Source organism: Triticum aestivum, chromosome 7B (genome assembly GCF_018294505.1).
Source record: "Triticum aestivum cultivar Chinese Spring chromosome 7B, IWGSC CS RefSeq v2.1, whole genome shotgun sequence".
Classification (NCBI taxonomy): Eukaryota; Viridiplantae; Streptophyta; class Magnoliopsida; order Poales; family Poaceae; genus Triticum; species Triticum aestivum.
In genome coordinates, this window is record NC_057813.1 from 168,542,285 (window position 1) to 168,569,016 (window position 26,732).

General features: G+C 45.5%; 1 protein-coding gene and 1 long non-coding RNA gene across 2 annotated transcripts; one reads left to right on the plus strand and one right to left on the minus strand.

Moving 5' to 3' along the window:
* Positions 1 to 777: 777 nt before the first annotated feature.
* On the plus strand, positions 778 to 5,165 carry LOC123157509 (uncharacterized). The gene is made up of 3 exons (XR_006479017.1): positions 778 to 914; positions 1,599 to 1,662; positions 4,792 to 5,165. It is a non-coding gene; the product is annotated as an uncharacterized lncRNA (long non-coding RNA).
* A 5,279-nt stretch (positions 5,166 to 10,444) lies between these two features.
* LOC123157508 (protein DETOXIFICATION 16) lies at positions 10,445 to 14,824 on the minus strand. The gene is made up of 8 exons (XM_044575802.1): positions 14,415 to 14,824; positions 12,016 to 12,560; positions 11,817 to 11,903; positions 11,673 to 11,729; positions 11,330 to 11,568; positions 10,967 to 11,085; positions 10,756 to 10,842; positions 10,445 to 10,681 (listed from the first exon to the last, which is right to left on the minus strand). The coding sequence occupies exons 1-8, from the start codon at positions 14,673 to 14,675 to the stop codon at positions 10,610 to 10,612; spliced, it is 1,467 nt and encodes a 488-aa protein (XP_044431737.1). The 5' UTR covers positions 14,676 to 14,824; the 3' UTR covers positions 10,445 to 10,609.
* Positions 14,825 to 26,732: the final 11,908 nt, after the last annotated feature.

Below are 26,732 nucleotides of genomic sequence, written 5' to 3' on the forward strand. Positions count from 1 at the left end.
ACCCCGGTAATATCTGTAAACAACATGGTAACATATGTAGCTCAGGCGTGATACCTTACTTAGCCCAGAAGTAGTAACTTTTGATCCGAAATAAAAATTATCTGAACAAATCAACATAGTATCTAGTTTTGATGCTTTCTTCATAAATCTTTTTGATCGGATCAACGGCTTGAGCTGCAATACATTTTGAAGTTTCGAAATAAAAGGGAATCGAGGATGACATCAACTTTTTGGTATTCTAATTCATTTGCATGTGGGGAGAATTTGAGGACCACTTTTATGCCCCGGTAATTTCTATATAAATAAGATGGTAACTTACGTATCATAGACGTGATAACTTACTTAGCCTGGGCCTGATAACTTTTGACCCCGAAAAAAAGTCGTCGAAACATACCAACATGGGATCTAGATTCGAAGATCTCGTCGCGACGAATCTTTTATGTGAAAGCAGTTTTTCAATCAGAGCTATGGTTTGTGCTACAAAACGTTTTAAAGTTTGAATTTCAAAGAAATCTTTGATGACATCAGCAGTTTTGTTTTTATATGCATGCATATTTAACAATGCAGCTGCAAGCTACGGCGCTAATGCAAAGTCGTCATGGCTCATCCTGCATGCATGCCTATTTGCGCGGCGATTGTTTATGCATTCTGCCATCCGGTCGTTAGCACAGTCTTTTTATTAAATTGAGTTACACACAGATATGCATTTCTGCTTGCTGTCAGCATTAAACCCTTCTACATTTGTGCCCGTGGCAATGTGGCTCCTCGCTTTCCCTCCCTTAAACCCCTTCTCCTTCCGTCCCTTCGTGTTACAAAGGCAGCGACGGAAGGGGGAAATAAAAGGGGGGAAACAGGAAAACCATTCTACAATTCCTTCGAGCTTCCCTTCGTGCGATGCTTCAGTTCTAGTCTAGGTAAGAATGCCGATCCTTTCTTCTCCAATCCTTGTTCCTGGTTTCCCTAAAAAAATATTTCCTTGTATCCTTTGTTTGTTTCATTTTCCGCTTTTTTTTTTGGCGCTCTGGAGTTCTTTCCGGGAAGTTAGATCTACAGTAAGATTTTGGGGGCTGATTCGTTGCCGCAGCTTTAGGTCATTGCAGGGGAGAAATCCGGTGCGTCTAGAAATCTAGGGATTGTGCGTTCCGCCTGTCGCATCTGCCATGGATTTTGATTTCTCTCGAGAGGTTTTCTCTTCTTGTCGAGTTGGGAGCAGTCTTTACTTTTTCTATGGAGAGATGGGAGCATTGTCTCCGTGACCGTGCCTGCAATTTGTTGTACTCAGATCAATTTTCTTGTGTGGCGTATTGCGATTTTCTGTTGCTATAAAATGGAAGATGCTAGTAGTACTAGTTAAGATTTGGGACTCGGTTGGAGTTCATGGTGATAAGTTTCGTATCCTAGAGCCTTTTGTGCAAATAAGTTAGGCACACTTTTTCTTGATCTCAATGCCAAGATTATTCTGTGAACTGTGATTACAGTAGTAATATTATCCTTTTTCAAGGGTACGGTCGGTGTTGTGGGAGTTGCATCTTCCAAATTCTGTTAGTATCATTAATTCATTATTATGTTCTGACATTTTTCGGCTTCCTGCTGTTCAGGCTCTGCATTTCGGAACACTTGATAGTTATGGACCGCCAGAGTTTGCTGTGGAGGGATGATCAGGTTCTATTCCATGCCTTAATTTCTGCCCTAGGGACATTGGACAGATCCCATTTTCACTATATTTGGACAACTCACTAAACATGAAAACTCATAGTATGACCTGATTCAAGTAGGGCGCTGGGGTAGACATGCTAATGTTTAATGAACGCATTGCCATTGGTGTGAGATATTGTGATAGAGAAAGACCAACGAGTATACTATCAGTTCCAGACTTTCAGTTGTGTACTATTGGTGATGTCGAGCTTGAATTTCAGATGAGGCTTGACTTCTATTGATAAGAGATGATAGCACTTTATGAAATGTTCCCTAGTAATGTATACTTTATTCATGTTGTTTTGCTTATTGTCCCTGAAGTCAGTTCAGGTGAAGATCTTGGACTGTCTAATCTCTCCCCACCGTACCTTTGGCCCTATGGATGATTGGCATCATGTCTCGTACTTCCTTCGCAAATTTCTTAGGGGCTGGTCCAAGAACCACTTTGCTGAGGCGAGGCGCGATAAAGTTAGGCTGGGCGCCCAAATTAGCGCTCTTGACAACCGTGCGGATAATGGTGGGCTCTCGGAGGCCGAGTGGCAAGTTCGGTATGGCCTTGAGAAGGCGCTTCTGGATATCCACCGCCAAGAGGAAGTTTATTGGAAGCAAAGGGGCACGATTAATTGGACCCTTAAGGGTGATGCGCCCACGGCTTACTTCTTCGCCATTGCGAATGGTAGACGGCGTAGATGCCTGATCCATAGTCTCATTATTGATGGTGTTAGGGTCTCGGACCCATCGGCCATTCTTTGGCACGTTGTACAATTCTTCTCTAATCTGCTTGCGGCTAAACCAGACCTCGGATTCTCGCTTGCCCCGGGCTTCTGGGCCCCCCTTGATAGGGTTTCGCCCGCTGATAATGAGCTCCTGCTTATTCCCCCTTCTAAGGAGGAAATTTTTGACACTATTCGGACTGCCAACTCTAACGCGGCTTCTGGCCCCGATGGTTTTTCCATCCCTTTCTTTCGACAGTTCTGGCCCCAACTAAAAGGCCTCATCTCTGCTGTCATCCAAGGGTTTTGGCTGGGCACTGTTGACATGTCTAGACTTAACTACGCTGTCCTCACCCTCATACCTAAAATCAAGGGCGCTGATCTCATCTCCCAGTTTCGGCCTATTGCTTTAATCAACAACTTTGCCAAGATGCCTGCTAAGGGCATGGCCACTAGGCTGTCTCCCATAGCGCATCGGACCATTAGCCCTTTCCAGTCTGCTTTCATCAAAGGGAGGTTCATCTTGGACGGGGTGCTTTGTTTACACGAGATAATACATGACCTACGGGTTCGAGGGACCAAGGCGGTGGTCCTTAAGCTTGATCTTGAGAAGGCTTACGATTCGGCGAGTTGGAACTTTCTTCGGCAAGTCCTTCTGGCTAAGGGTTTCGAGTGGCCTGTAATGCACCGCCTGATGCAGTTGGTTTCTGGTGGACACACGGCTGTGGCTGTCAATGGTCAAACTAGCAAGTTTTTTGCTAACGATAGGGGTCTCAGACAAGGGGATCCAGCATCTCCTTTGCTTTTCAATTTTGTGGCTGATGCTTTATCTCGCATCCTTTCTCGAGCTGCGTTGGCCGGTCATATTACCCCGGTGAGCTCTCACCTTATCCCTCATGGCATCTCTCATCTTCAATATGCGGACGACACTATCATTTTGATGGAGCTCAATGAGAACAGTCTCACCAATCTGAAATTCCTTCTACTTTGCTTCGAAGCGCTTTCAGGCCTTAAAATCAATTTTTCCAAGAGTGAGGTCGTTGTGACTGGGGTTTCAGACCTGGAGGCGCAGCGGGTGGCCCACCTTCTAAACTGTTCTCTTGGGTCCTTTCCTCTCAAGTATCTAGGCCTTCCCATCTCCCCGGTTAAGCTTCTGGCGAAAGACTTCGCCCCGGTGGTCACCAAAGTTGGCAACAGAGTATTACCTTGGCGAGGTCGATATAATACGCAAGCGGGCAAGGTCGCCCTTACCAATTCTTGTCTTTCTTCACTCCCAATGTTCTTGATGTGCTTCTATCTTCTTTCTAATGGGGTTCATTCTGGTTTCGACAAGCATAGGGGTGCTTTCTACTGAAATGCTGCGGATAATAAACGCAAATATAGATTGGTCAGATGGGACACTATATGTCGCCCCAAGGACAAAGGGGGCCTTGGCATTATTAATACGCGGGTTATGAATAACTGTCTCCTGATCAAATGGTGGTGGAAGATAATGACTCTTGAGGAACCTCCGACCTGGCTCTCGATCCTAAAAGCTAAATATTTCCCCTCCTCGAGCCCTATGTTTGCTCCTGCTTCTGGTGGGTCTCAATTCTGGCGTCAACTGGTTAAAGTCCGGCCGATTTTTCGGTCCCTTGTCAAGTTTGTTGTCAGGAACGGTAAGTCCACTCGGTTTTGGCTTGATTGGTGGGTCGGGGATTCCACGCTGGCGGTTGCTTTTCCGGCTTTGTTCTCTTACTGTGATGATGCTGAGATTTCTATCTTTGAGCTCTTGGCTAAGGGTTGGGTTTTAGATTTTCGGCGTTCTCTTTCCCCTATAGAGTTGGAAGATTGGCAGCGCCTTACTGCTTGCTTCCCCCTGCTCTCGGAGGAAGAGGACTCCGTGGTGTGGCCCCTTTCCTCCTCGGGGCGCTTCTCGGTTAAATCGGCCTATTCTAAGCTTATCCCTGGTGGACACTCGGTCAAGTTCAAAGATATCTGGTCGGCTCGAATCCCACCTAAGATCAAGATCTTTCTTTGGCAAGCTGTTCGCGGTAAGCTTCCGGCGGCTGACCAGATTAAGAAAAGGAACGGGCCGGGTTCCGATAGATGCGTGTTATGTGGGGCGCTGGAGAACACCGAACATATTTTTTTTCATTGCTCCATAGCGAAACTTATGTGGTGCTGCATCAGACTTTGGCTGCATGTTAACTGGTTCCCCTCCTCCTTTGAAGACCTGAGGCAGTGTGTTAATCTCTTATCTGGACAATCTAAAAGGGTTTTCTTAGTTGGCTGGGCTGCGATAGGGTGGTCGTTGTGGACTACTAGGAATAAGTTCTCGATTGAGTGTATCTTTCCGGCTAACCCTGTCAATTGCTTATTTAAAGCCAATGGTTTTTTGCAGCAGTGGAGATTATTGACTAAAGAGGGGGACCTCCAGGCTTTCGACGCCATGCAATCCAAGATGAAATCTACGGCGTCTGCCCTTCTTCGGCGATCTTTGAGGACGGCTTCCTGATCTTCTCTTTTACGATATCTAGTTCTGTGCTGGCCTGCGTGCCATGTGAGGCTGGTGGCCTTGTAATGCTACTTAACTTCCTTGGTGTTTAAACTCTGATTGGGTGTCGGGTGCTGGTGATGTACTCTACCTGGTGGCTTTATTTATAAAGTCGGGCTCTTGCCTTTTCTCTAAAAAAAGGTTAAGCAGTTGTTTGCCAAGGAAGTGAACATTTGTGTGGGGCTTTCCCAAATGGTTTCTTAGACTTGTCAGCAACAATAGTGTTCGCTAACATTTGGTTGACATAGATACAATGAATGGTTTGGCTGGCTATCTCAAAGGCTTTTTCATGTATCATATAGAATTGGATGCATTAAACTTACTAACCTGTGAATCGTATTCTGTTCATGCAAATTGAAACTCGAGTTACATTGTTGGGACTTGAGAGTTATGTTGATGCTTGAAATCTTTCATGACAAAGTAAGCCAGAACTTTCCACGAGTAACCACTGATTACATGAACCGCCACTGGATAAGTGCCAATTCCTTTAACGCCATCGGTTTTCCAAAGATATGCTTTCCATGTCATCATCGTCATTTATATGCCCCCCAAGCCGTTAAGTCCAGCTGGCTGTCAGGTTTAGCAGTTTCTTGTTTGTTTTTTTAGTGTGCATAATTTCATGACGAGACAACATCGAAGATTTTATTTTTGTCTCAGTGCCTAAAAGCTAATTTTTGCTATAACGAAAAAGGGTTTCCCCCCGCTTTATATTATAAAGCAACCACCAAGCATCCAACATCAAGTTACAGTACAATAAGTCATAGAATCATGCTGGGGGCACAGCAAGACAAACCCCAAAAGAGTACTCGGAGGCGCTAATCTGGCTCAGGAGGGGGCGGTGGAGGTGGCGGAGGAGGAGCAAAGGACGCCGCCGAGGCACGAAGACCCGCCATGATGCTGTTGATGACGGCTCGATCGCTCCGCTTACTAAGCGGTCTCCAAAGCTGCAGGAGGTCACACATTTTGTAGATCACATCAGTCACACGGGACGGAATCACTCGTTTGACGACTAATTTATTGCGGGTACACCAAAGGGACCAGGCAAAGGTGCCTAGCGCGACCCAAATAGGGGCGCGCCTGGACCCGGGAAGCCGGAGGGCCTCCCCGAACAAATCCGGTAGGTTGTCATGGCACCATGTGCCTCCAACTACCTCCCGAAAGCAGCTCCATAAAAACTGTGCCGCCGGGCACCGGAAGAAGATGTGGTTGCAGTCTTCCGGAACCAGACAAATGGGGCAAAGACCGTCCCCGGGTCCATTACGCTTACGGACCTCAGTGCCCGAGGGGAGGCGTCCTCTAACCCATTGCCATAAGAATATACGGATCTTTAGGGGGAGTTTGATCTCCCAAAGCACCGTGAGCTCCACTGGACCAGGCGTAGGCACAATCGCCTGGTACAGGGATCTAGTCGAAAATCTACTGCTTGGCTCGAGGTACCAGGATAGCGAATCCGGTTCCAGAGAAGGAGGATGAAGGGCAATGCATTCCAGTAACTCGTCCCATTGCGCAAGTTCGATCGCCCCGAAGGTGCGACGAAAGGCAATCGCACTTAGGTTCTCTAATGCCGCAGCCACAGAGATCTGTGGGCGAACACAGATAGAAAATAACGCGTAAAAACGCTCTGCAAAGGGGCGGGGTCCCGCCCATCGGTCCAGCCAAAAGAGGGTGGTAGATCCAGAGCCTATCTGGATGGAGGTCCCAATGCGTAGGACCGGAAGCAAAGATATCACCGATTGCCAGAATTGGGATCCTCCAGCCCTAGAGGCAAACGCGGGTGGTTGCCCACGAAGGTACTTCCTACGAATAATCTGAAGCCACAGGCCACCCTCCTCCGTCTGGATCCGCCAAAGCCATTTGGACAGGAGGGCAATGTTCATACGCTTGGAGGAGATGACTCCCAAGCCTCCTTGGTCCTTAGGTTTGTAGATCTCAGACCATTTGACCATATGGTACTTCTGCTTATTGTTCTCTCCCGCCCAAAAGAAGCGGGAAAGCAGTTTGGTAATTTCCTGATGAAGGGATTCATGAAGACTATAGAATCCCATTATATACATCAGTAGGCTAATAAGGGAGGAGTTCATCAGAATCACTCGAGCGGCTTTAGAAAGCCATCTCCCTTGCCAAGGCTCCATTCTAGGTTGGAGCTTGGCGACTATTGGGCGGAAATCCTTTTCCAGGAGTCGTGCATCGCTAAGGGGCACGCCAAGATAAGTCGTCGGGAAGGAGCCCAAGCGGCAATTCAGACGATTAGCAATCCGCTGGGCCTCCCTTTGGGAATATCCCATGACCATTACCTCGCTCTTGCCAAAGTTTATTTTGAGGCCCGACATCTCCTGGAAGCAGAGGAGGAATTTAAGGTTCTGGATATCCTCATCAGATCCCTCGACCATCATAATGGTGTCGTCCGCGTACTAGAGATGGGTTAGACCCCCAGGTGTCACCAGATGAGGGCAAATCCCCCTAATGTGACCCGCATGCTTGGCCAAATCCAGAATCGAGGCGAGCGCATCAACCACAAGGTTGAAAAGGAATGGGGAGATCGGGTCGCCCTGCCGTACCCCTTGGCCAGTCATGAAGTATGGGCCAACCTCCCCATTGATGTTAACCGCTGTCCGGCCACTCGTAACTAATTGCATTACCCGTGCTACCCAGTGGGGGTCAAAGCCACGCTTCAGCAACACTTCCCGAAGGAAGGACCAGTGCACCGTATCATAAGCTTTATGGAAATCGATCTTGAAGAAGACCGCACGAAGGTGTTTGCTCTTAACCTCATGGATAATCTCATGAAGAACAAGAATCCCATCTAAGATAAATCTCCCTTTCGTGAAGGCTGACTGGTTCGGATGATGAATCCGAGGAGCGACAAGGGCCGCCCTAGAGGCGTACCCTTTAGCGAGGATCCGAAAGATCACATTTAGGACTGTAATGGGGCGGAATTGTCTAATGTCCGCCGCTCCCGGTACCTTGGGGATCAAGGAGATAATCCCGTAGTTAAGTCGGGACATATCTAAGGTACCCTTAGAGAGCTCGCTAAACAGGTCGAGGATGATATCCTTGACCATCGGCCAGAAGGCCTGGAAAAAGCGAACCGGCAGGCCATCGGGGCCAGGGGCTGACGTCGGGTTCATAGCTTTAACAAGGGTCTCCACTTCCGCAGCATCGAAGGGGGCTAGCAGGATTGCATTTTCGGCGGGGGAAATCTGTTGGTCACGTGACCAGAAATGGTCAGCTAGGGCGACACCATTCCGCTGCCGACCCTGAAATAGACTTGTAAAAGTCGTCAACTAGCAGGCGAATAGCCTGAGGGTCTTGAAACAACTGTCCACCCTCCCAGAGGAGAGGGATGGAGCAACGTCGCCTCCGGCCATTGGCGATGGCCTGAAAGTAGGCAGTGTTGGCATCCCCAAATAGTACCCAGTTAATTTCTGCTATAGGGTGGGAGTTAAGTAAACTTGATGTTCTGCTTTTACCCCAATGATGGTTCATTGATGACACCATGTTTAGTTGAGTCCCAGCCCACGATGGGACATTCTTGGTTTGCCCATAAAATTTATATTTTTCACTTTTGACTCTCAAGGGTCAAGGCTATGAAGTACTGCAAAGCCATATTCATGTACACTTTTGTTGACATCTTTGACCTTTCCTTCAAATAAAAGTAACTGAGTTGCCTAATGATATGTGGGGCCTTTACCAAGTAATACTCCCCTTGTTTTTAACATAATATAGAAGGCCACTTCTTTTGAACATAATATAGAAGGCTAACATCTATTGCTAACTTTGGAGTGTGGTTACTACCTGTGTATTTCAACAAATAATTTGCTTTTATGAGATTATTATTTGCTCAAAGCTTTATTATTTTGTGTTCTTATGTTAAATCAGGAGGTTGTGAGACCGATCTCAAACAAAGGTTCACCTGAAGCTCACGAGGAAGAAATGATTCGAGCTGCTGTAATAAACTGCTCGGCCATTGCCACAATTCAACCAAGAAGCGCTTCCACATTTGATATCACTCTTCCAGAATATCCTGATAAGAAGTTTGTCCCAAATTTTCCACTCGTTATGAGAGATGAGCTAATGGAGGATAGTGGCATGACCCTGAACCCAGGAGGAGTCAGAGAAAAGGCTTGGAGAGATAGTTGTCTGCCAGATCTCCCGAGCATACATCTACGCAGGTTAAATGGGTGCAACTTATTGGAGCTCTGTAAGGATGTACTTACTGGGTTAACTCACGAAATGTCAGAGAGAAGGGCTGCAAATATCATGTTGTTAGCCTGGAACATGAGACAATTCGATATGGTGTCTCATGTATTTCCTGCTAAAAACCCTTGTGCAGCTGCAGCAGACATAGACATCAATACTTTGAGAGCACGAGCGTTTGGGGGAAGTCATGCTCATACATACCCATATGTTAGGCCAGAGGGCATTGAAGATGATCAGTATGTTGCTGCATGTGCATACATATCGGCCAGTACACTCCGCTTGTTCACAAAGTCACCTGAGAACTACATGACTGCAGTTGCTAAGCACATTCCCGGTATGTTCTACAGGTTTTATAATACCGACTTTCCGCTTACCGGGTTTAAGCCAGATAAGAAATGCATTGAGGCCCTAAAACTTATATACGAGACAAAGTCGGTCTACAGGAACACCTTGGCCCCTTTCTTGTATGAGTTCAAGGGTCTTGGAGATGCAAAGAGAATGTGTCAGATGCTTTATGAGCAGGACTTGGCTTTTACAGGACTACATGCTGTAAACTTATACCTGCGTGCTTGTTTTGGACTACATGCATCACTCATTCAGCTAGGAGCATGTCTTTGGCATCAGATGACGAAGAACACTCTTATTTCACTGTGCAGAGTCTGCAGAACCTATGTTGCCAATCCATCTGTGGAGAATTCAAGAGAGACATGGAAATATGCACGATTATATGGTACTGAGTATTTTCCTCTTCTTAAATCCGACAAGTGTAATCTTCTTTTATGCTGCCTGGCCATTATTTGCAAGAAGCTTGGAATAAGTGAAAATCAAGATATGATGGTAATTGCATGGACGAGGAAGGCTGAGTTTATATGGAAAAAGTCAAACGTTTGGGCAAATAGGGCAGTGCTCTGGTTCAGAGCAAATGCTTCAGTACACCATGGCAGATCACAGGAAGTATCGTCAAGGATTTGGGATGATGCACCGTCAAAGAAAAGGAAGAGGGATGATGAGACCCAAGATACCAGAGTCGCAAAATCCAGAAGTCGGAATCTTCATTGAGTCATTCGCAGCTGGTGAATGACTCTAGGCCTCGTCCAGACAATGGTTGCGCACAATTGTAGATTTTGGGAAATTATACTGTGTCTCTTGGAACTGCAAACCATTAAATTGTAGTGCTAAGATTAGCATGTGGATCTGACTTGATGGTAATTTATCCTAGTAGATGTTTTCAGTTATTAATTCTACTTCTCAGTGCCGTGCGATATGTTGGCTGCACTCAAGCTATCTGATCTGGCTGGGGTTGCAACGGTAGTGGCTGGATATATTATCATAATGAAACTTCTCCCAAGTATCTGATTTAGGGATAAGGCTGTACAGTTTTGGTAAACTAAAACAGTGTGAGCCTTGGCACGAAGGCTCGATGAAATTGGGTCATCTCTGTTTCCTAGTTTCTTCGGTTGATAGTCTAGGTATGGTCTTCAGTTGCGAAATCTGTTGGGAGAGAAGAACTGAATACCCTGTCCTTTGCCTTATCCGCCTGAAATAATTCAGAGTTTTAGACCGCCTGTAAATTATAGATCAGCTCGAATTCATCTATTTCTGCATTTATACCTCTCTATCCCAGTCTGTGCATATCGTGATGGTCATGAGCAACAGGACTTGCACCATCAGGCCACAGATGATGCCCAACCAGAGCCCCTGTTTGGTTCAAGGATAAAACCCACAGCATCAGTCACCCCAAAACCACTGCCCCATAGGCACTCAATTCAAATTCAGGGCAGCAAAAGGGAAAATTTTGATCATTTGAGGGGACAAGATGTACCGTCCCGCCGACTTGCAAGACAAAGGCTATGAGGTAGGCCGAGGGGATGCCGACGATATAGTAGGCACCAAGATTGATCCAAGCACCAATCTTCTGCCATCCACAGCCTCTAGCCACCCCTGCACATCACAACAGAACATCTTATCTTTGCTTCAAACGCAGGCATGTCTATGATTTCTGGTTTCTGTGCTTAGTACTGCCTCCGTTCCATATTAGTTGTCGCTAATTTAGCAAATTTATACTAAATCAACGGCAACTAATATGAAACCGAGGGATTAGTAAATATCATCTAGCAACGAACTCGAATGGCAGCTACTTAAGTTTTGCACTCTCGTGTGGCGAAAAGATGTCGATAATCTGTACCTGAAAGCACGCACTGGATTCCGTCGAAGAAGTTGGACACCGAGATGATGAGCATCATCCAGGCAACGTAAGTCACAACCTCCTCCACGTCGCTGTAGGCATGCCCCCAGACGTATCTGATGCAGATCAGCACCAACCCCATGATCAGTCCTTCCGCCATGGCCAACAAGACGACGACACGCACCGCAAGCCGGGCAGCGTCGGGGCGCCCCGCTCCGAGCTCGTTTGAGACACGGGTGCTGCATGATCAGTAGAGATACAGATCGATCTGATGAGCAGGGCTGTAGCACAAGCCGTAATATAGTCAAGGACAGTAGGTTAGTAGGGTGTGGTACAAGTTTACCTTATGGCAGAGCCGAGGCCAAAGGGGATCATCCATACGAAGGCAGCGGTGTTGAGGCTGCCAAGAACAAGAATGCACATGTGTTTCTTCAACCGGAAAAAAATTCAGTGTAACATGTGGTAACTTCGGTCTGCCATTAATTACCTGATGGACAGCACCGAAGTCTCCAGCTTTGGATTGGGAAGAAGGCCTGACAGGAGCACTATGAGCTCGAACGACCACATCTCCAGGCTGCAATTGCACCATCAACATCATCATCATCATCATCATGTGATCCACATTTTGTTTGTGTGATAAATATCTGGCAACTTCAGGAAGAGTAAAATAAATATAGCAAGCTCACCAGACCATGAGGGCCGACGGGACGGCGAGCCGGAAGAAGCTGAGCACGTCGCGGAACGCCTCCGTGGAGAACCCCGTCCACGTCTCCTTGCAGGAGCCCGACACCCTGACGTACACAGCCAGCACGATCACGTAGACCCAGTAGGAGACGGCGTTGCTGAGCGCGGCGCCCTTGCTGCCCATCCCGGCGACGTACACGAGCAGCCAGCAGACGAGGAGGTGGAACGCCGCGGCCGCGCCGGCGCTCGCCATCACCGGGAGCACGATGTTCTGCGTCTGCAGGAACCGGACATGGCATTGCAGCAGCCCGTACGCGAAGATCGCCGGGATCATCCAGCGCGCGTAGGTGCCGGCCTCCGCGGCGATGTCGGGGTCCTGCCCGAACAGGAGCAGGATCTCGCCAGTGTAGAACCACACCACGGCCAGGGGGATGCTGACCAGGGTGAGGATCACCATCGCCCGCTGCTTGTAGACGCCGAGGAGGTGGTATTGCCTGGCTCCGTATGCTTGGCCGCAGAGGGTGTCCAGTGCACTCGCCATTCCAAGCTGATCAAGGTGGTAGAAAATGCGAGGGCTAGCTGTTAAACTTGCAACAGGGGAAAAAAGAATCCATCACGTCCGTCCATAACAGAGCCTCCTTTTCTTGAATCGGTCCCCCCCTCACCCCATGTGTTGTGTGACCAAGAGTGAATCGATAGGATGAGTCGATGGACCACATACTCACCGGGTGCCCTTCTGCACCATTTGATACGCGGTCCTTTCCTACTCCCTCAGTTTCTAAATGCAAGTCTTTATAGAGATTACACTAAGTGAACTCCATACGGAGCAAAATGAATGAATCCACACTTAAAATGCATCTATATACATCCGTATATAATTCATAGTGAAATCTCTACAAAGACCTAAATAATTAGGAACAGAGGAAGTAGATCCGATCTATCCATCGGCACGTTGAGTTAGGTTTGCGGATTGTTGAGATCTGAGATGAGGCCATTACTCCTCCCCTATAACGGTGTGCAAAGGCACGTCAACTGATTGTGCTCATTAGGGAGGTGAATTCAGCTTGGCAACTCACTATGACCTTTTTTCCCACTCGCCATCGTCGCCATTGCTCATTAGGTTAGGGAGGTGGCGATGACAGGGCTCCTCCCCACGGATCCATGTATTTAGTTTTCTCAATGGGTTGCTCTTTCCTTATGAGGCAAGGATGCAAAAGGTCATGAAAGTGAGATTGCTGACTGAAATCTCAATGGCCGGCATTTGGGCTTTGCACCTATGATTTGGTGTTCACACTAGGAGCCCGTACGCACATCAGGACGACCGGCATCCAGTTAAACTAAAGTTGCACTTCTTAAACACAAGACATATATGGCAAAATCTCACTCGACTTAGACGCACAACGACTCATTTGTTTTTGAGTGCCTTTCCTGTTGAGTATTTTGTATTTTGGTTGCATCTTGCAGCCTGCGCGTTATGTTATTGTGTGTACTCCTTGTCTCCCTCTGTCTAGGTGAATAAGTCATCTTAGGTTGTGCACCGTGACCAAAGAGGAGGGAAAAACGAGAGACTTTAATGTTTAATTATTAATTAATAGCATTGCTGCAATGAACTAACCACTACATGTCATGTTTGGTAGTCTCAAGTCATTAAAAACTTGCACACCCTCATCTCTCATTGGTTGATATGTCAAAAAACAAGAAACGAGGTAGAAGTTAATGTACCACGCCTAAGTGTTTTGAGATTATTTGATTTTCATGAGATGACTTACACATCTAGAAGGAGGGAGTATCTCTGGTTGGCGGAGGGACTGAGATTTGTAAAAGGATTCTTCGCCTTAGGAAAAATAAAAAACTTTGGTCGAGGACAAGATATGACAAGTATGTGCGTGTACCACGTGGATGCATCTGTCAGTAAATATAGCTATAAAATACCATGGTGTTGTTGAAATGGCCTCAACTGGTTCTCGTTTAGACAGCAACTGAATGAACAAATATTGGAGAATGACTGGCCTTTGTTGTGGTCGCCCAAAGCAGAGGGAAGTCCTAAAGCAGACAATAACGCGCATAGACCAGGCCACCATCATAGTACCCTAGACACAGACATTTTCTATATAAAACATACTGTATCTCCGACCCTCTACACGAGGAGAAGGGTCACACTTCAACAATGTCCGTGCGTGGACTTTGATCTTAGGAGGAGCTAGACCAAGATCACTAGTGTTGTGGCACACCCGGCCGATGGTCTCTTTGTGCAAACTATCAACATAGTATCGGAGGTCTGGAACCCGGACGAAATTCCATCCTCCAGGCGCAAGCCGCTTTGAGCTTACGTACGTACAGCCGTGTGATGCCCGAGTGGAGCGGAGTAACTACAAGCTGTGGTGTTGGTGAGCGCACGTACCAGGAGGCTGAAGCCGGTGACGGTGGCGAAGGAGCTGGCCATGGAGGCGCCGGCGAGGGCGAGCTCGCCGAGGTGGCCGACGTACATGACCGAGATCATCTGGATCAGGTTCTGCAGCAGCGCGCCGGCGATGAGCGGCCCGGCCAGCCACAGCTGCTTCTTCACCTCGTCGCGCACCCCCAGCCCCAGGCCCTCGTCGCCGCCTCCATCCGTCGCGCGGCTCGCGACCAGGAGGGCTTCCTCCAGGCCTTCCTTCGCCATGCCGGTCGAGCACGAGCAGCTCCCCTGTCGGCCACTTCCCACGCTCTCGCTCTCTCTTGTGTGCTGTGACACGAGTGGAAGAGAGGAAAAGATCGATCGAGAGTGAGATCGTGTGTACTTAAGTCTCACAAATTGACGAAGCAAAAACAGACAAACAGAAGGACGAAATGTCTGACTCAATTATTTCAGAGCATCGCTTTTGGTGAGCAGCTAGGACTGAAACTCTTCAAGATTTTCCTCGATTGGCCAGGAATACCCCTCGGTGTCAGGACGGATAGTGACATACTGGCATGGCACCAATCATGCTGTGAACGTGCAGAACAACACTGTGCAATAAAACCAGCAGCTACAAGCATGTGCCATCAGAAAAAACAAGGACCTTGATATCTAGGAATGTTCGATCTGAGCAGGTTGCACATCGAACTTAGGTTCGCTACGAGCAAATCATCCACGCAAACGAATAGAGGGACAGTGTTATCTCTTGCCCATCAGGGTAAGTCCCAGTGCTCGCATTACTTTTGAATTTATTTCAGAATTTCAACGATGCGCTTTCAGTGAAAGGATACGTTTCCGTCGACGATGAGGCAGGTGAGTGTATACGTGTATGTATGAGCGCTTGCGTCTATATTGTGTTAAAAAACACGTTTGATATGAATGGCTCTTTTCCATAAGGTAGCTACGTTTTTATTGAGCAATGGTTACAAGGATTACATCTTTTTTAGATAAGAGGCCTACGCCCAGCGTTAAATTAATGACGGCCATACAGACAAGGACATGAAGCCCTAACATACATATTAGTGGGCACCTCACTATCTAAAGTCTTGACTGTTGGGTTCTATGCTAGGTGCATCGGCTACAAAATAAAAAAATTCTACGCGCAGAACAACCAGGAACATGTTATGGGAATGGATCACGGATCATTACCACTAGACGCGCAGTGCCGTGTAGCGAAAGTAGAGTTGGAGAAGCGTGTCTAGAGTCGTCTCCTCGTCCGATCTCCCTCGCGCAGCCGATCGTCGGATCCCACGTATAGGTTCGCTAGAGCGACGCAAGTGCACCACCTCTGAAGGTATTCACGCATGCAGGAGGAACAATGTGTGGTGGACTGCTAGGTCCTATCATACAGTCTGCAGCGAGTGGAGGTGGCTACTTGCAACACATGCAAAGCCCTAGTGACGGTGCCGAAACGGTCAACTGAATGAGTGTGCCACACCTCCACTATATATAGGCATCCGTCGCGGGCTCAATAGTTAGGCCTCGCACGGATCTTAAATCTCAAATTCTGTTTAGCCTGGATCCGAGTCCGAGTATGATCACCTCCGACCTGCCCGACTGGTAGTGGCCTCTATCAAGGCGTGCCGACCACCAAGTAGACAATGAAGCCGGTTGGTGAACCTGTACAACATGCCACACTTTTGTTCCCTTTGCTACACGATATATGTTGTCGGGCTCAAGGCAAATTTGTCATCCTTGTGCTAGCCCGACCTCTTTCTCGTTCAAGTGATGTCGACCACACAATGGACTATCTCATAATTCTTGTTGCATGGCTACGCTTATCTGGCACACGATGGGCCCAGAGTATATCTCTCCTGATCGGAGTGACAAATTCCATCTTGCTCGACCATGTCTCACATCATGGGTCTGGACAAGCCCGAAACCTACCTTTTAACTACCTAGTCATGGAGTAGCGTTTGGTCGGCTCAAAGCAGGCATGTCGCCATCCCGAGTACATGTTCCAGCTCAGGTCTTAGGACATAGAACTTATGTTGTACTAGAGACTCACAGATGACCTATCGATGTGTCCTATAGTCGGGTCTGTCCGACTCGGACCTTATCTCGACTCGGATCTGACTATGTCGAATCCAACCAGATCCTTCCGAGTCCATATTATCTGGACTTGGAATTAAATTTGGTAGTCTCCTAGTCCCCTCTCCTCCTCCCTCTCTCCTCCTCCCTTTCTAGTCGACCTCTTCGATCCTTTCAACTTTACATTCAAGAAAAAACACTCATATTTCCATCCAATCGGCAAATCTACCTTATTCCAGACAAGTGAGCTCGGAGGTTCCAGGGTATACTTCATGCACACCATTGCATGTTTCGAGGCCAAGTTTTATACACAAATAAAGGTACGTCAACCAATCAGTGTACACGAAATCATTTTCCTCTCGTCCCTGGCGGCTGGAACCCTAGCCGCTGCCAGGATATGCCAATCTTCGAGCGCTGTCCTCCAGCGGCTCCCCTCTGCCGGCGACCTCGGTCATCCGTGGTGAGGTGGGTTGCCGGATCGACGCGTATGGATCATTTTTACTCCCTCGTAGTCTAGGTTTTTAGGTTGTTCATCGTCTTGCTTCGGCGGCGGCAATGATGACGCTGAATAAAGATTCTTTGGATCCTTCCCTGACGAGGCCATCAGTCCTATGGTTGGGGATGGATTTGAAAACCAATTTGTTCAAGCAAGGATGACGTGGCGGCGGCGGCATCCTCGTGGTGGACCTGTGTCCTCGTACTCTGCCGTTGCGATGTTGTTTGCCAACGTCGGCGCGGAGCTTGGGAGGTAGTATAGGAGCGGATGCAGATTGTGGTCTGCATCGATGACATATAGAAGACGGAACGTGTGCTGGGTTCGTGGTTCGTGGATGGCAGGTATGGTTTCCTCCTTCGGCATCTTAGTCGTGGTGGGGTGCCAGATCTGGAGTTCAATGGCATGTCCGGGGTGTTGCCCCGGTCTAATTCGTTCAACGGCAAGGGTTTCACTTGTGGTGAGCCACCTTGGAGGTCCACAAAACTGCATATCAGTGATGGAGCCGCGTCGAGCTCGTGTGAGGAGGTGATCTGTCATTCTTTTCTTCGGTGGCTGCTGTGGTGGTGCCGGAGGCAGGTGGCGGACGTTGGTGTCAAGCTTAGAGATGCTCTAGTATCTTTTCAGCCTTGTCATATCAGTACTTACGCGACTTGTACTTTGATCTTTATGATATGAATGAGACATATATTATCATGAAAAAAATATACACAAACCATTGCAATGTGTTTGTTAGAGCATCTACAACCAGACATCTCAAAACCCGCCTCATATGCCTGGGCTGGGCGCCCGGTCACTGCCTAGTCACGATTTTTTGACCCAGCCGGGCGCCTCAAACAGGCCTCAACGTCACTGCCTAGTCATGATTTTTTGACCCAGACGGGCGCCTCAAACAGGCCTGAAACGCCCGGGCTGACCAACACCCCTCATATCCAGCCCAAATATGAGGCGGAAATGAAGGCGCCAGGGCACGCCCGCCGACCCCGCTGCAGGTCATAGCGGTCCCACCTGCAGCGACATAAGCTCCTCCATCTTTCATCGGTGCAACCAAATTTTAGTCTAACATCGTCGGCCAAGGCGGACGCCACCCGGCTTAAAAAGCTACGTCCGCGGATGGTGGCAAGCTTGGTTGCTGTTGTGTAGGTCTATCCATTCTGGCATGTGTGATCAAGATATATTTGACACTAGATTGCATTTCATTGACTGATGATTGCTCATCGAGTGTCAAGTTTGTTTCGATCATATTCATTGATACCTCTACTACAATAAAAGTAGATTTTTTTCATGCATGGACGTGATTCAAAAAAAGACAAGATGACACCAATGTTCCCTTTGTTAAGGATATAGACCTTGACTATGAATCTTCTATGTGATAAACATAGAAGATTCATCAGTCATAGTAAGAGTCCATATTCTTAACAAAGGATACAATGATGTCAGAAGTTTGTCCCTTCTGGACGATCCGGATATTTAAACTGGTCGACTAGCTCATCATTAGACGAGGTGGGATTAATACGGGTGTGAAAATACTAAGCGTGAGCAATTTCCGGTGCCTAACCGGCCCAAGACGGACAGGATGATCGACGTGTATGGCCATGCATGTAACAGATGTTTTGAAAATAAGATACACGATTGTAAATTGTAAAATATGAGGCACGCCCGATCACTGTCCGCGGGCGTTTGAGGGTCCAAATTTGCAACCTCCGGCTATAGATACTCTTAAGCCCGACAGTAGCGCGGAAGTGGAACATCACGGACCCAATTTTGTGCAGCGTAATGTTTGGCTCTAAAGGTTGCCCACGACTTCTAGTTGAGATGATCTAAAAGGCAAAATTATTCGTCCCGACGAGTCACACAATTTTCATGGTGATCATCTTTTTCCGTTGGAAGCCATCTTAAGGATGAATCTTGCAAGCTGTTAAGAATAAAGCAACGTTATCATCACTGCTCTCTGGCGAGAGCGATTCCTACGAGAAAAACAGAGCACGAACAGGACGAGAGAGAAGATAAGATGGCAGGTATGAACCTGCAAAACATCGCCTCTGCACTTGTTCGTTTCATCCGATGAGAAACCATCGATCTGAGAGACGACAAAGGGCTGGAGTTTATCACCCTTGGGGCCCAGGCAACGGCCGCCGTGGTCGTCGTGGCCGCCGTGGTCGTGGTGGTGGTCAGAATTACCCTGGCCCTGCCGCGGCAGATTAGGCAGGACCAGGCAACCCGCCCGCGGCTGTCCACCATGCCTACCAGGCACCTCCGATGCCGGCATTCGTCGCTCCGCTAATGGACTGGGCTCCCGCTGAGGCTGCAGCCCCGTTACTGGGCGAGGATTTCTTCGACACCGCTCAGGCCCCGCCACCGCCAGGGATCTTCTTCGGCAATGACATGGATGCAGGTGTGGCCTTCTGTCCGGTGCACGGATACGGACCTTGCCCTGCCCGCGATTTCTGCCCCGTGCATGGGTACGGGCCGTGCCCTCCGCCGCCGGCCAGTCCACCACCGGAACCGGAGGTCATCGACGAGCCGCTCGCCTACCCGAACCTCCCAACACCGACGCCCGCCGACGAAGACAACGAGCACTTCGCCCCTCCAGGCTATGGCCCTGTGCCCGCCATGATGGAGTGGGAGGTGTCGGTGTCAAAACCGGCGGATCTCAGGTAGGGGGTCCCGAACTGTGCGTCTAAGGCTAATGGTAACAGGAAGCGGGGGACACAACATTTTCCCAGGTTCGGGCCCTCTCGATGGAGGTAATACCCTACTTCCTGCTTGATTGATCTTGATGATATGAGTATTACAAGAGTTGATCTACCACGAGACTATAGAGGCTAACCCTAGAAGGTAGCCTATGGAATGATTGTTGTTCTTGTCCTACGAACTAAACCCTCTGGTTTATATAGACACCGGAGGGGCTAGGGTTACATAGAGTCAGTTACAGAGAAGGAGATCTACACATTCGAATTTACCAAGCTTGCTTCCATGCAAAGGAGAGTCCCACCCGGACACGGGACGAAGCCTTCAATCTTGTATCTTCATAGTCCAACAGTCCAGGCAAAGTATATAGTCCGGCTGTACGAGGACCCCCTAATCCAGGACTCCCTCAGTAGCCCTTGAACAATGCTTCAATGACAATGAATCCGGCGTGCAGATTGTCTTCGGCATTACAAGGCGGGTTCCTTCTCCGAATACTCCATAGAAGATTTTGAACACAAGGATCGTGTCCGGCTCTGCAAAACAAATTTCACACACCACCATAGAGAGCATAATATTCCACAAATCTAATCTGCTGACAACTTTTCATAGCGTGACATCATGCCTCGGCCTGGTCATTATTCGAACCGTTTTCCAAAGGCGGTTTTATTGGCACGTCTTGTCAAAGCAGAGATCATGTCCCCTTATCACGGGATTCTCATCAATATGATTGTGGGTAACCCAACCGCGCCATCAACGCGGCGCTTGGGGAATAAGCGAGTTTACCGGGCAAGTGGGGAGGCGCACAGTTTCTACCGCCTTTATAAAGAGATAAGGATTCCTCTTTTTCACCCACGCCTTCTTCTCCCCCTGCTCATCCATTCTCGCACGCTTGAGCTTGATACGTCTCCAACGTATCTATAATTTATGAAGCGTTCATGCTATTTTATTATTTGTTTTGAATAATTACGGGCTTTATTATACACTTTTATATTACTTTTGGGACTAACCTATTAACCGGAGGCCCAGTCCATATTGCTGTTTTATTGCCTGTTTCAGTATTTCGAAGAAAAGGAATATCAAACGGAGTCCAAACGGAATGAAACCTTCGGCAGCGTGATTTTTTGGAAGAATATGATCCTCGAGACTTGGAGTTCACGTCATAAGATCCTCGAGGAGGCCAGGAGATAGGAGGGCGCGCCCACCCCTCCTAGGCGTGCCCCCTGTCTCGTGGGGCCCTCGAGCACCCCCCCCCCGACCGATTTCTTTCGCCTATAGAGTTCCACGTACCCTAAAAACATCCACGAAGAAGATAGATCGGGAGTTCCGCCGCCGCAAGCCTCTGTAGCCACCAAAAACCTCTCGGGAGCTCGTTCCGGCACCGTGCCGGACGGGGGATCCCTCACCGGTGGCCATCTTCATCATCCCGGCGCTATCCATGACGAGGAGGGAGTAGTTCACCCTCGAGGCTGAGGGTATGTACCAGTAGCTATGTGTTTGATCTCTCTCTCCCTCTCTCTCTCTCTCTCGTGTTCTCTCTCGTGTTCCCTCTATGGCACGATCTTGATGTATCGCGAGCTTTGCTATTATAGTTGGATCTTATGATGTTTCTCCCCCTCTACTCTCTTGTGATGAATTGAGTTTTCCTCTTGAAGTTATCTTATCGGATTGAGTCTTTAAGGATTTGAGAACACTTGATGTATGTCTTGCCGTGCTTATCTATGGTGACAATGGGATATTCACGTGATCCACTTGATGTATGTTTTGGTGATCAACTTGCTAGTTGGATCTTATGATGTTTCTCCCCCTCTACTCTCTTGTGATGAATTGAGTCTTCCTCTTGAAGTTATCTTATCGGATTGAGTCTTTAAGGATTTGAGAACACTTGATGTATGTCTTGCCGTGCTTATCTGTGGTGACAATGGGATATTCACGTGATCCACTTGATGTATGTTTTGGTGATCAACTTGCGGGTTCTGCCCATGAACCTATGCATAGGGGTTGGCACACATTTTCGTCTTGACTCTCCGGTAGAAACTTTGGGGCAGTCTTTGAAGTACTTTGTGTTGGTTGAATAGATGAATCTGAGATTGTGTGATGCATATCATATAATCATGCCCACGGATACTTGAAGTGACAATGGAGTATCTAGGTGACATTAGGGTTTTGGTTGATTTGTGTGTTAAGGTGTTATTCTAGTATGAACTCTTCAATAGATCGATCCGAAAGAATAACTTTGAGGTGGTTTCGTACCCTACCATAATCTCTTCGTTTGTTCTCCGCTATTAGTGGCTTTGGGGTGACTCTTTGTTGCATGTTGAGGGATTGTTATATGATCTATCTATGTTATTATTGTTGAGAGAACTTGCACTAGTGAAAGTATGAACCCTAGGCCTTGTTTCCTATCATTCCAATACCGTTTACGCTCACTTTTGTCATTAGTTACCTTGCTATTTTTATAATTTCGGATTACAAATACCTTTATCTACTATCCATATTGCACTTGTATCACCATCTCTTCGCCGAACTAGTGCACCTATACAATTTACCATTGTATTGGGTGTGTTGGGGACAGGGACTCTTTGTTATTTGGTTGCAGGGTTGTTTGATAGAGACCATCTTCATCCTATGCTTCCCACGGATTGATAAACCTTAGGCCATCCAGTTGAGGGAAATTTGCTACTGTCCTACAAACTTGTGCACTTGCAGGCCCAACAACGTCTACAAGAAGAAGGTTGTGTAGTAGACATCAAGCTCTTTTCTGGCGCCGTTGCCGGGGAGGTGAGTGCTTGAAGGTATATCTTTAGATCTTGCAATCGAATCTTTTTGTTTCTTGTTTTATCACTAGTTTAGTTAATAAAAGAAAACTACAAAAAAATGGAATTGAGTTTGTGTCATACGCTTCATCTTTTTAATATCTTTCGTGAGAATGATGGTAAGGAAAATTGTGCTCAAGTGCTAGAAGAAGAAATCTGTAAAATCTTTGTCACTAAATCTTTAAATGATGAGCATGATTGCAATGTTGTTAGTATGAACTCTTTGAATATCCATAGTACTAATGATGATTGCACTAGTCATGATGAAAATATCTCTTTTGAGCATGTCAACTTTTGTGGAGTGCATGTTTGCATGAACACACCGAATAGAGAGGATATATATTGCAAGAGGCATAAGTATTTAGCAACTAAATGGTTGCAAGAAAGTCTTGATGTCTGTGCTGAAAAATTTAATATTTTTCGCGCTCCTTGTGAACTTTGCAATGAACGTGGTCATTTAAATCTCCAATGCAAATTGTTTCATGACCAAATTGTATCCAAAAACTGTGATAATTTGATTACCCTTGAGAATCATAAAGAGCTTAGTATTCTTTTGGGGTATGAAGAAATGAAACTTATAACTAAGGGTATTCCAAAATTTAATCTTGATAGATTTCTTGATTTTGATCTAGAGAAGATTTATTTGTATTGTGCGGTGAATTGCATTGAAAATCCTTATATTGCCAATTACATAAAGAAAAGAAAGCAAATAGAATATGATGGGAATACTAATGAAAGGGAAGAGACTTCCCAATCTCCTCCTACTATTTCTTATGATGAATTAGGTATCGAGGAGGATCCTTCTATTCAACCAATCTCATCTATAAGGAGCTCAAAGAAAAGGGTTGAACCCACACATAATGTGAAGAAGAAAAGGAAGAGAAGGAGCAGCAAAGGTAAAAAGGTATCCCTCCCAAATGATGTTTTTCCTATTACTCCTTGTGATGATGATAATTGCTATACAATTAGTGCTATCCATACTATTAATGATGAGAGTGATTATACTTATGATATGAAAAGACCCAAGCTTGGGGAAGCTATGTTTGATGAGGATGAAATATTTGATAATATGTTTGCTGAAATTAATGTTTGTCACAAGCTTGGGGTTGCTATGTTTAATGAAGATGATATTTTTAGCCTCCCAAGTTTTGATATGCAAAGTTGTTATGATGATAGCATGCCTCTTACCTATGATGATTATATTGATGAAAGTGGGTTTGGAAGAGTGTCAACTTTAGAAAGTAGTGATCCCACTATTTCGGAGGATGTTGAATCTTATTGTGATGAATATGAAAGTGGATTTGGAAGAGTGTCAACTTTATTTAGTGATGATTCCACTATCTTGGAAGAGGTTTCAATCGATTATGATGAGAACAAAGTTGCTACTTATGATGATTACTGTGATGAAGCTTATGCTATAAAAAGTAGTGATGATTATATTTATAAAACTTACCATGATTATGATTAACCTTTTTCTGAACATTACTCTTTTAATGTGGAAACAATTTATAGTATTCAAGTCTCTTATGATACTCCCACCATTCCGAATGAGAAGAAATTTGCTTACGTAGAGAGTAGTAAATTTTCTATGCTAGTAGATCATGAAAAGAATGCTTTAGGTGCTGGTTATATTGTTAAATTCATTCATGATGCTACTGAAAATTATTATGAGAGAGGAACATATGCTTGTAAGAATTGCAATAATATCAAGTTTCCTCTCTATGTGTTGAAAATCTTGAAGCTATGCTTGTTTTGCCTTCCTATGCTAGTTGATTATTGTTCCCATAAGTTGTTTTCTCACAAAATCCCTATGCATAGGAAGTGGGTTAGACTTAAATGTGCTAGTCATATGATTCATGATGCTCCCGTTATGTTTCAATTGTTATCCTTTATGTGAGCATCATTGTTATCAGCATGCCTAGCTAGAAAGGCATTAAAGAAAAGCGCTTGTTGGGAGACAACCCAATATGTATCCTCACTTTTTTGTGTGTTCACATGATTATTCTACTGTAGTAATCATGTTTTATAGCTTTTGTTTCAATAAAGTGCCAAGTAGAACCTTTGGGAAGACTTGGGTGAAGTTTATGTGATCTTGCTGTAAACAACAGAAACTTTTGCGCTCACGAGATTAGCTGCCATTTTTTTACTGGAGAGTGATTTTAGGTTGATTATTTTTGAAGATGATTAATAGACAAATTCCTCAGGTCCAGAAATTTATTTCAGAATTTTTTGAGTTCCATAAGTATACGTTTGATACAGATTACTACAGACTGTTCTGTTTTTGACAGATTCTGCCTTTCATGTGTTGTTTGCTTATTTTGATGAATCTATGGCTAGTATGTAAGGGTATGAACCATAGAGAAGTTGGAATACATTAGGTTGAACACCAATATGAATAAATAATTAGTTCATTACAGTACCTAAGTGGTGATTTATTTTCTTATACTAACGGAGCTTACGAGTTTTGTTTTGAGTTTTGTGTGGTTGAAGTTTTCAAGTTTTGGGTAAAGATTCGATGGACTATGGAATAAGGAGTGGTAAAATCCTAAGGTTGGGGATGCCCAATGCACCCCAAGGTAATACTCAAGGACAACCAAGCAACTAAGCTTGGGGATGCCCCGGAAGGCATCCCCTCTTTCGTCTTCGTTCATCGGTAACTTTACTTGGAGCTATATTTTTATTCGCCACATGATATGTGTTTTTCTTGGAGCATCATTTTCTTTTGTTAGTATTTGCTTGCTGTTATTTAGAATAATGATTTGCATCTATATTTTCAATAAAAATGTCAAGGATAGCCTTTTCCATGCTTATTTTGCAAGTATACATGTTGCTGTTTCAAAACAGAAAGTTTACCGCTGTTGCAAAAATTTCCTAGAAAAGTCAGAGAGTGATATAATGTTGAATCCTTTTGCATAATGAGCTCTGATAAAGCTTTTACAGCGTAGTATTTTTCTTATAATTTTTGGAGTTAGGGAAGTATGATGAATCTTGCATTCTTTATAGACTACTGTTTTGGCAGATTGCTGTTATGTTTGCATTGTTTGCATATGCTTGCTTGTTTAATGATTATATTTGAAGATAGGAGTATTAAATATGAAGATAAATTTAGTATTCAATGTTTAATAATAATTTTAGTAATTTTTTACAGTAGAACATGATAAGGTTTTGCATTGTTTTATACTAACCTATCTCACGAGTTCTTGTTGAGTTTGTTGTGAATGAAGCTTTTGATAAAAATATAAACCATGATATTGAAAGGAATTAAGGAGACATAAAAGCTCAAGCTTGGGGATGACCAAGGCACCCCAAGATAATATTTCAAGAAGTCTCAAGCATCTAACTTGGGGATGCCCCGGTAGGCATCCCACCTTTCTTCTTCAACAATCATCGGTCAGTATCGGTTGAACCTAAGTTTTTGCTTCTTCACATGAGTTGTGATATCCTTGCAATGTCATTTTATTTTGCTTTTCTTGCTGTTTGAATACAATACCAAGATCTGAAATTCTTAAATGAGAGAGAGTCTTCATATAGCTACATAATTATTTAGCTACTCATTGATCTTCACTTATATCTTTTTGGAGTAGTTTGTCATTTACTCGTGTGCTTCACTTATATCCTATGAGTAAATGGTTGAATGAGTTGAATGTCATAAATCTGAAATTATATATGTTTTAATTGCTTATGCCATGGGGAGTAATGACTTCACATATAAGAAGTATAGGTTGTAAATTTATTGAAGGTTAGCAAGCTTTGTATTGGTCATTTGAACAATTCATGAAAGAATATTGAAGGAAGAGAGATTTCACATATAAATATATTATCATGGACATCTTTTATAATTGTGAGCACTCATTAAGTATGACATGCTAAAGAGTTGATGTTGGACAAGGAAGACAACATAATGGGTTATGTTTTCTCACATCTCAGTTAAAGTATATTGTCATGGATCATTCAAACATGTTGAGCTTGCCTTTCCCCCTCATGCTAGCCAAAATTCCTAGCACCAAGTAGAGATACTACTTGTGCTTCCAAATATCCTTAAACCCAGTTTTGCCATGAGAGCCCACCATATCTACCTATGGATTGAGTAAGATCCTTCAAGTAAGTTGTCATCGGTGCAAGCAATAAAAATTGCTCTCTAAATATGCATGACTTATTAGTGCGGAGAAAATAAGCTTTGTACGATCTTGTTATGGAAGCAATAAAAGCGACGGACTGCATAATAAAGGTCCATATACAAGGGGCAATATAAAG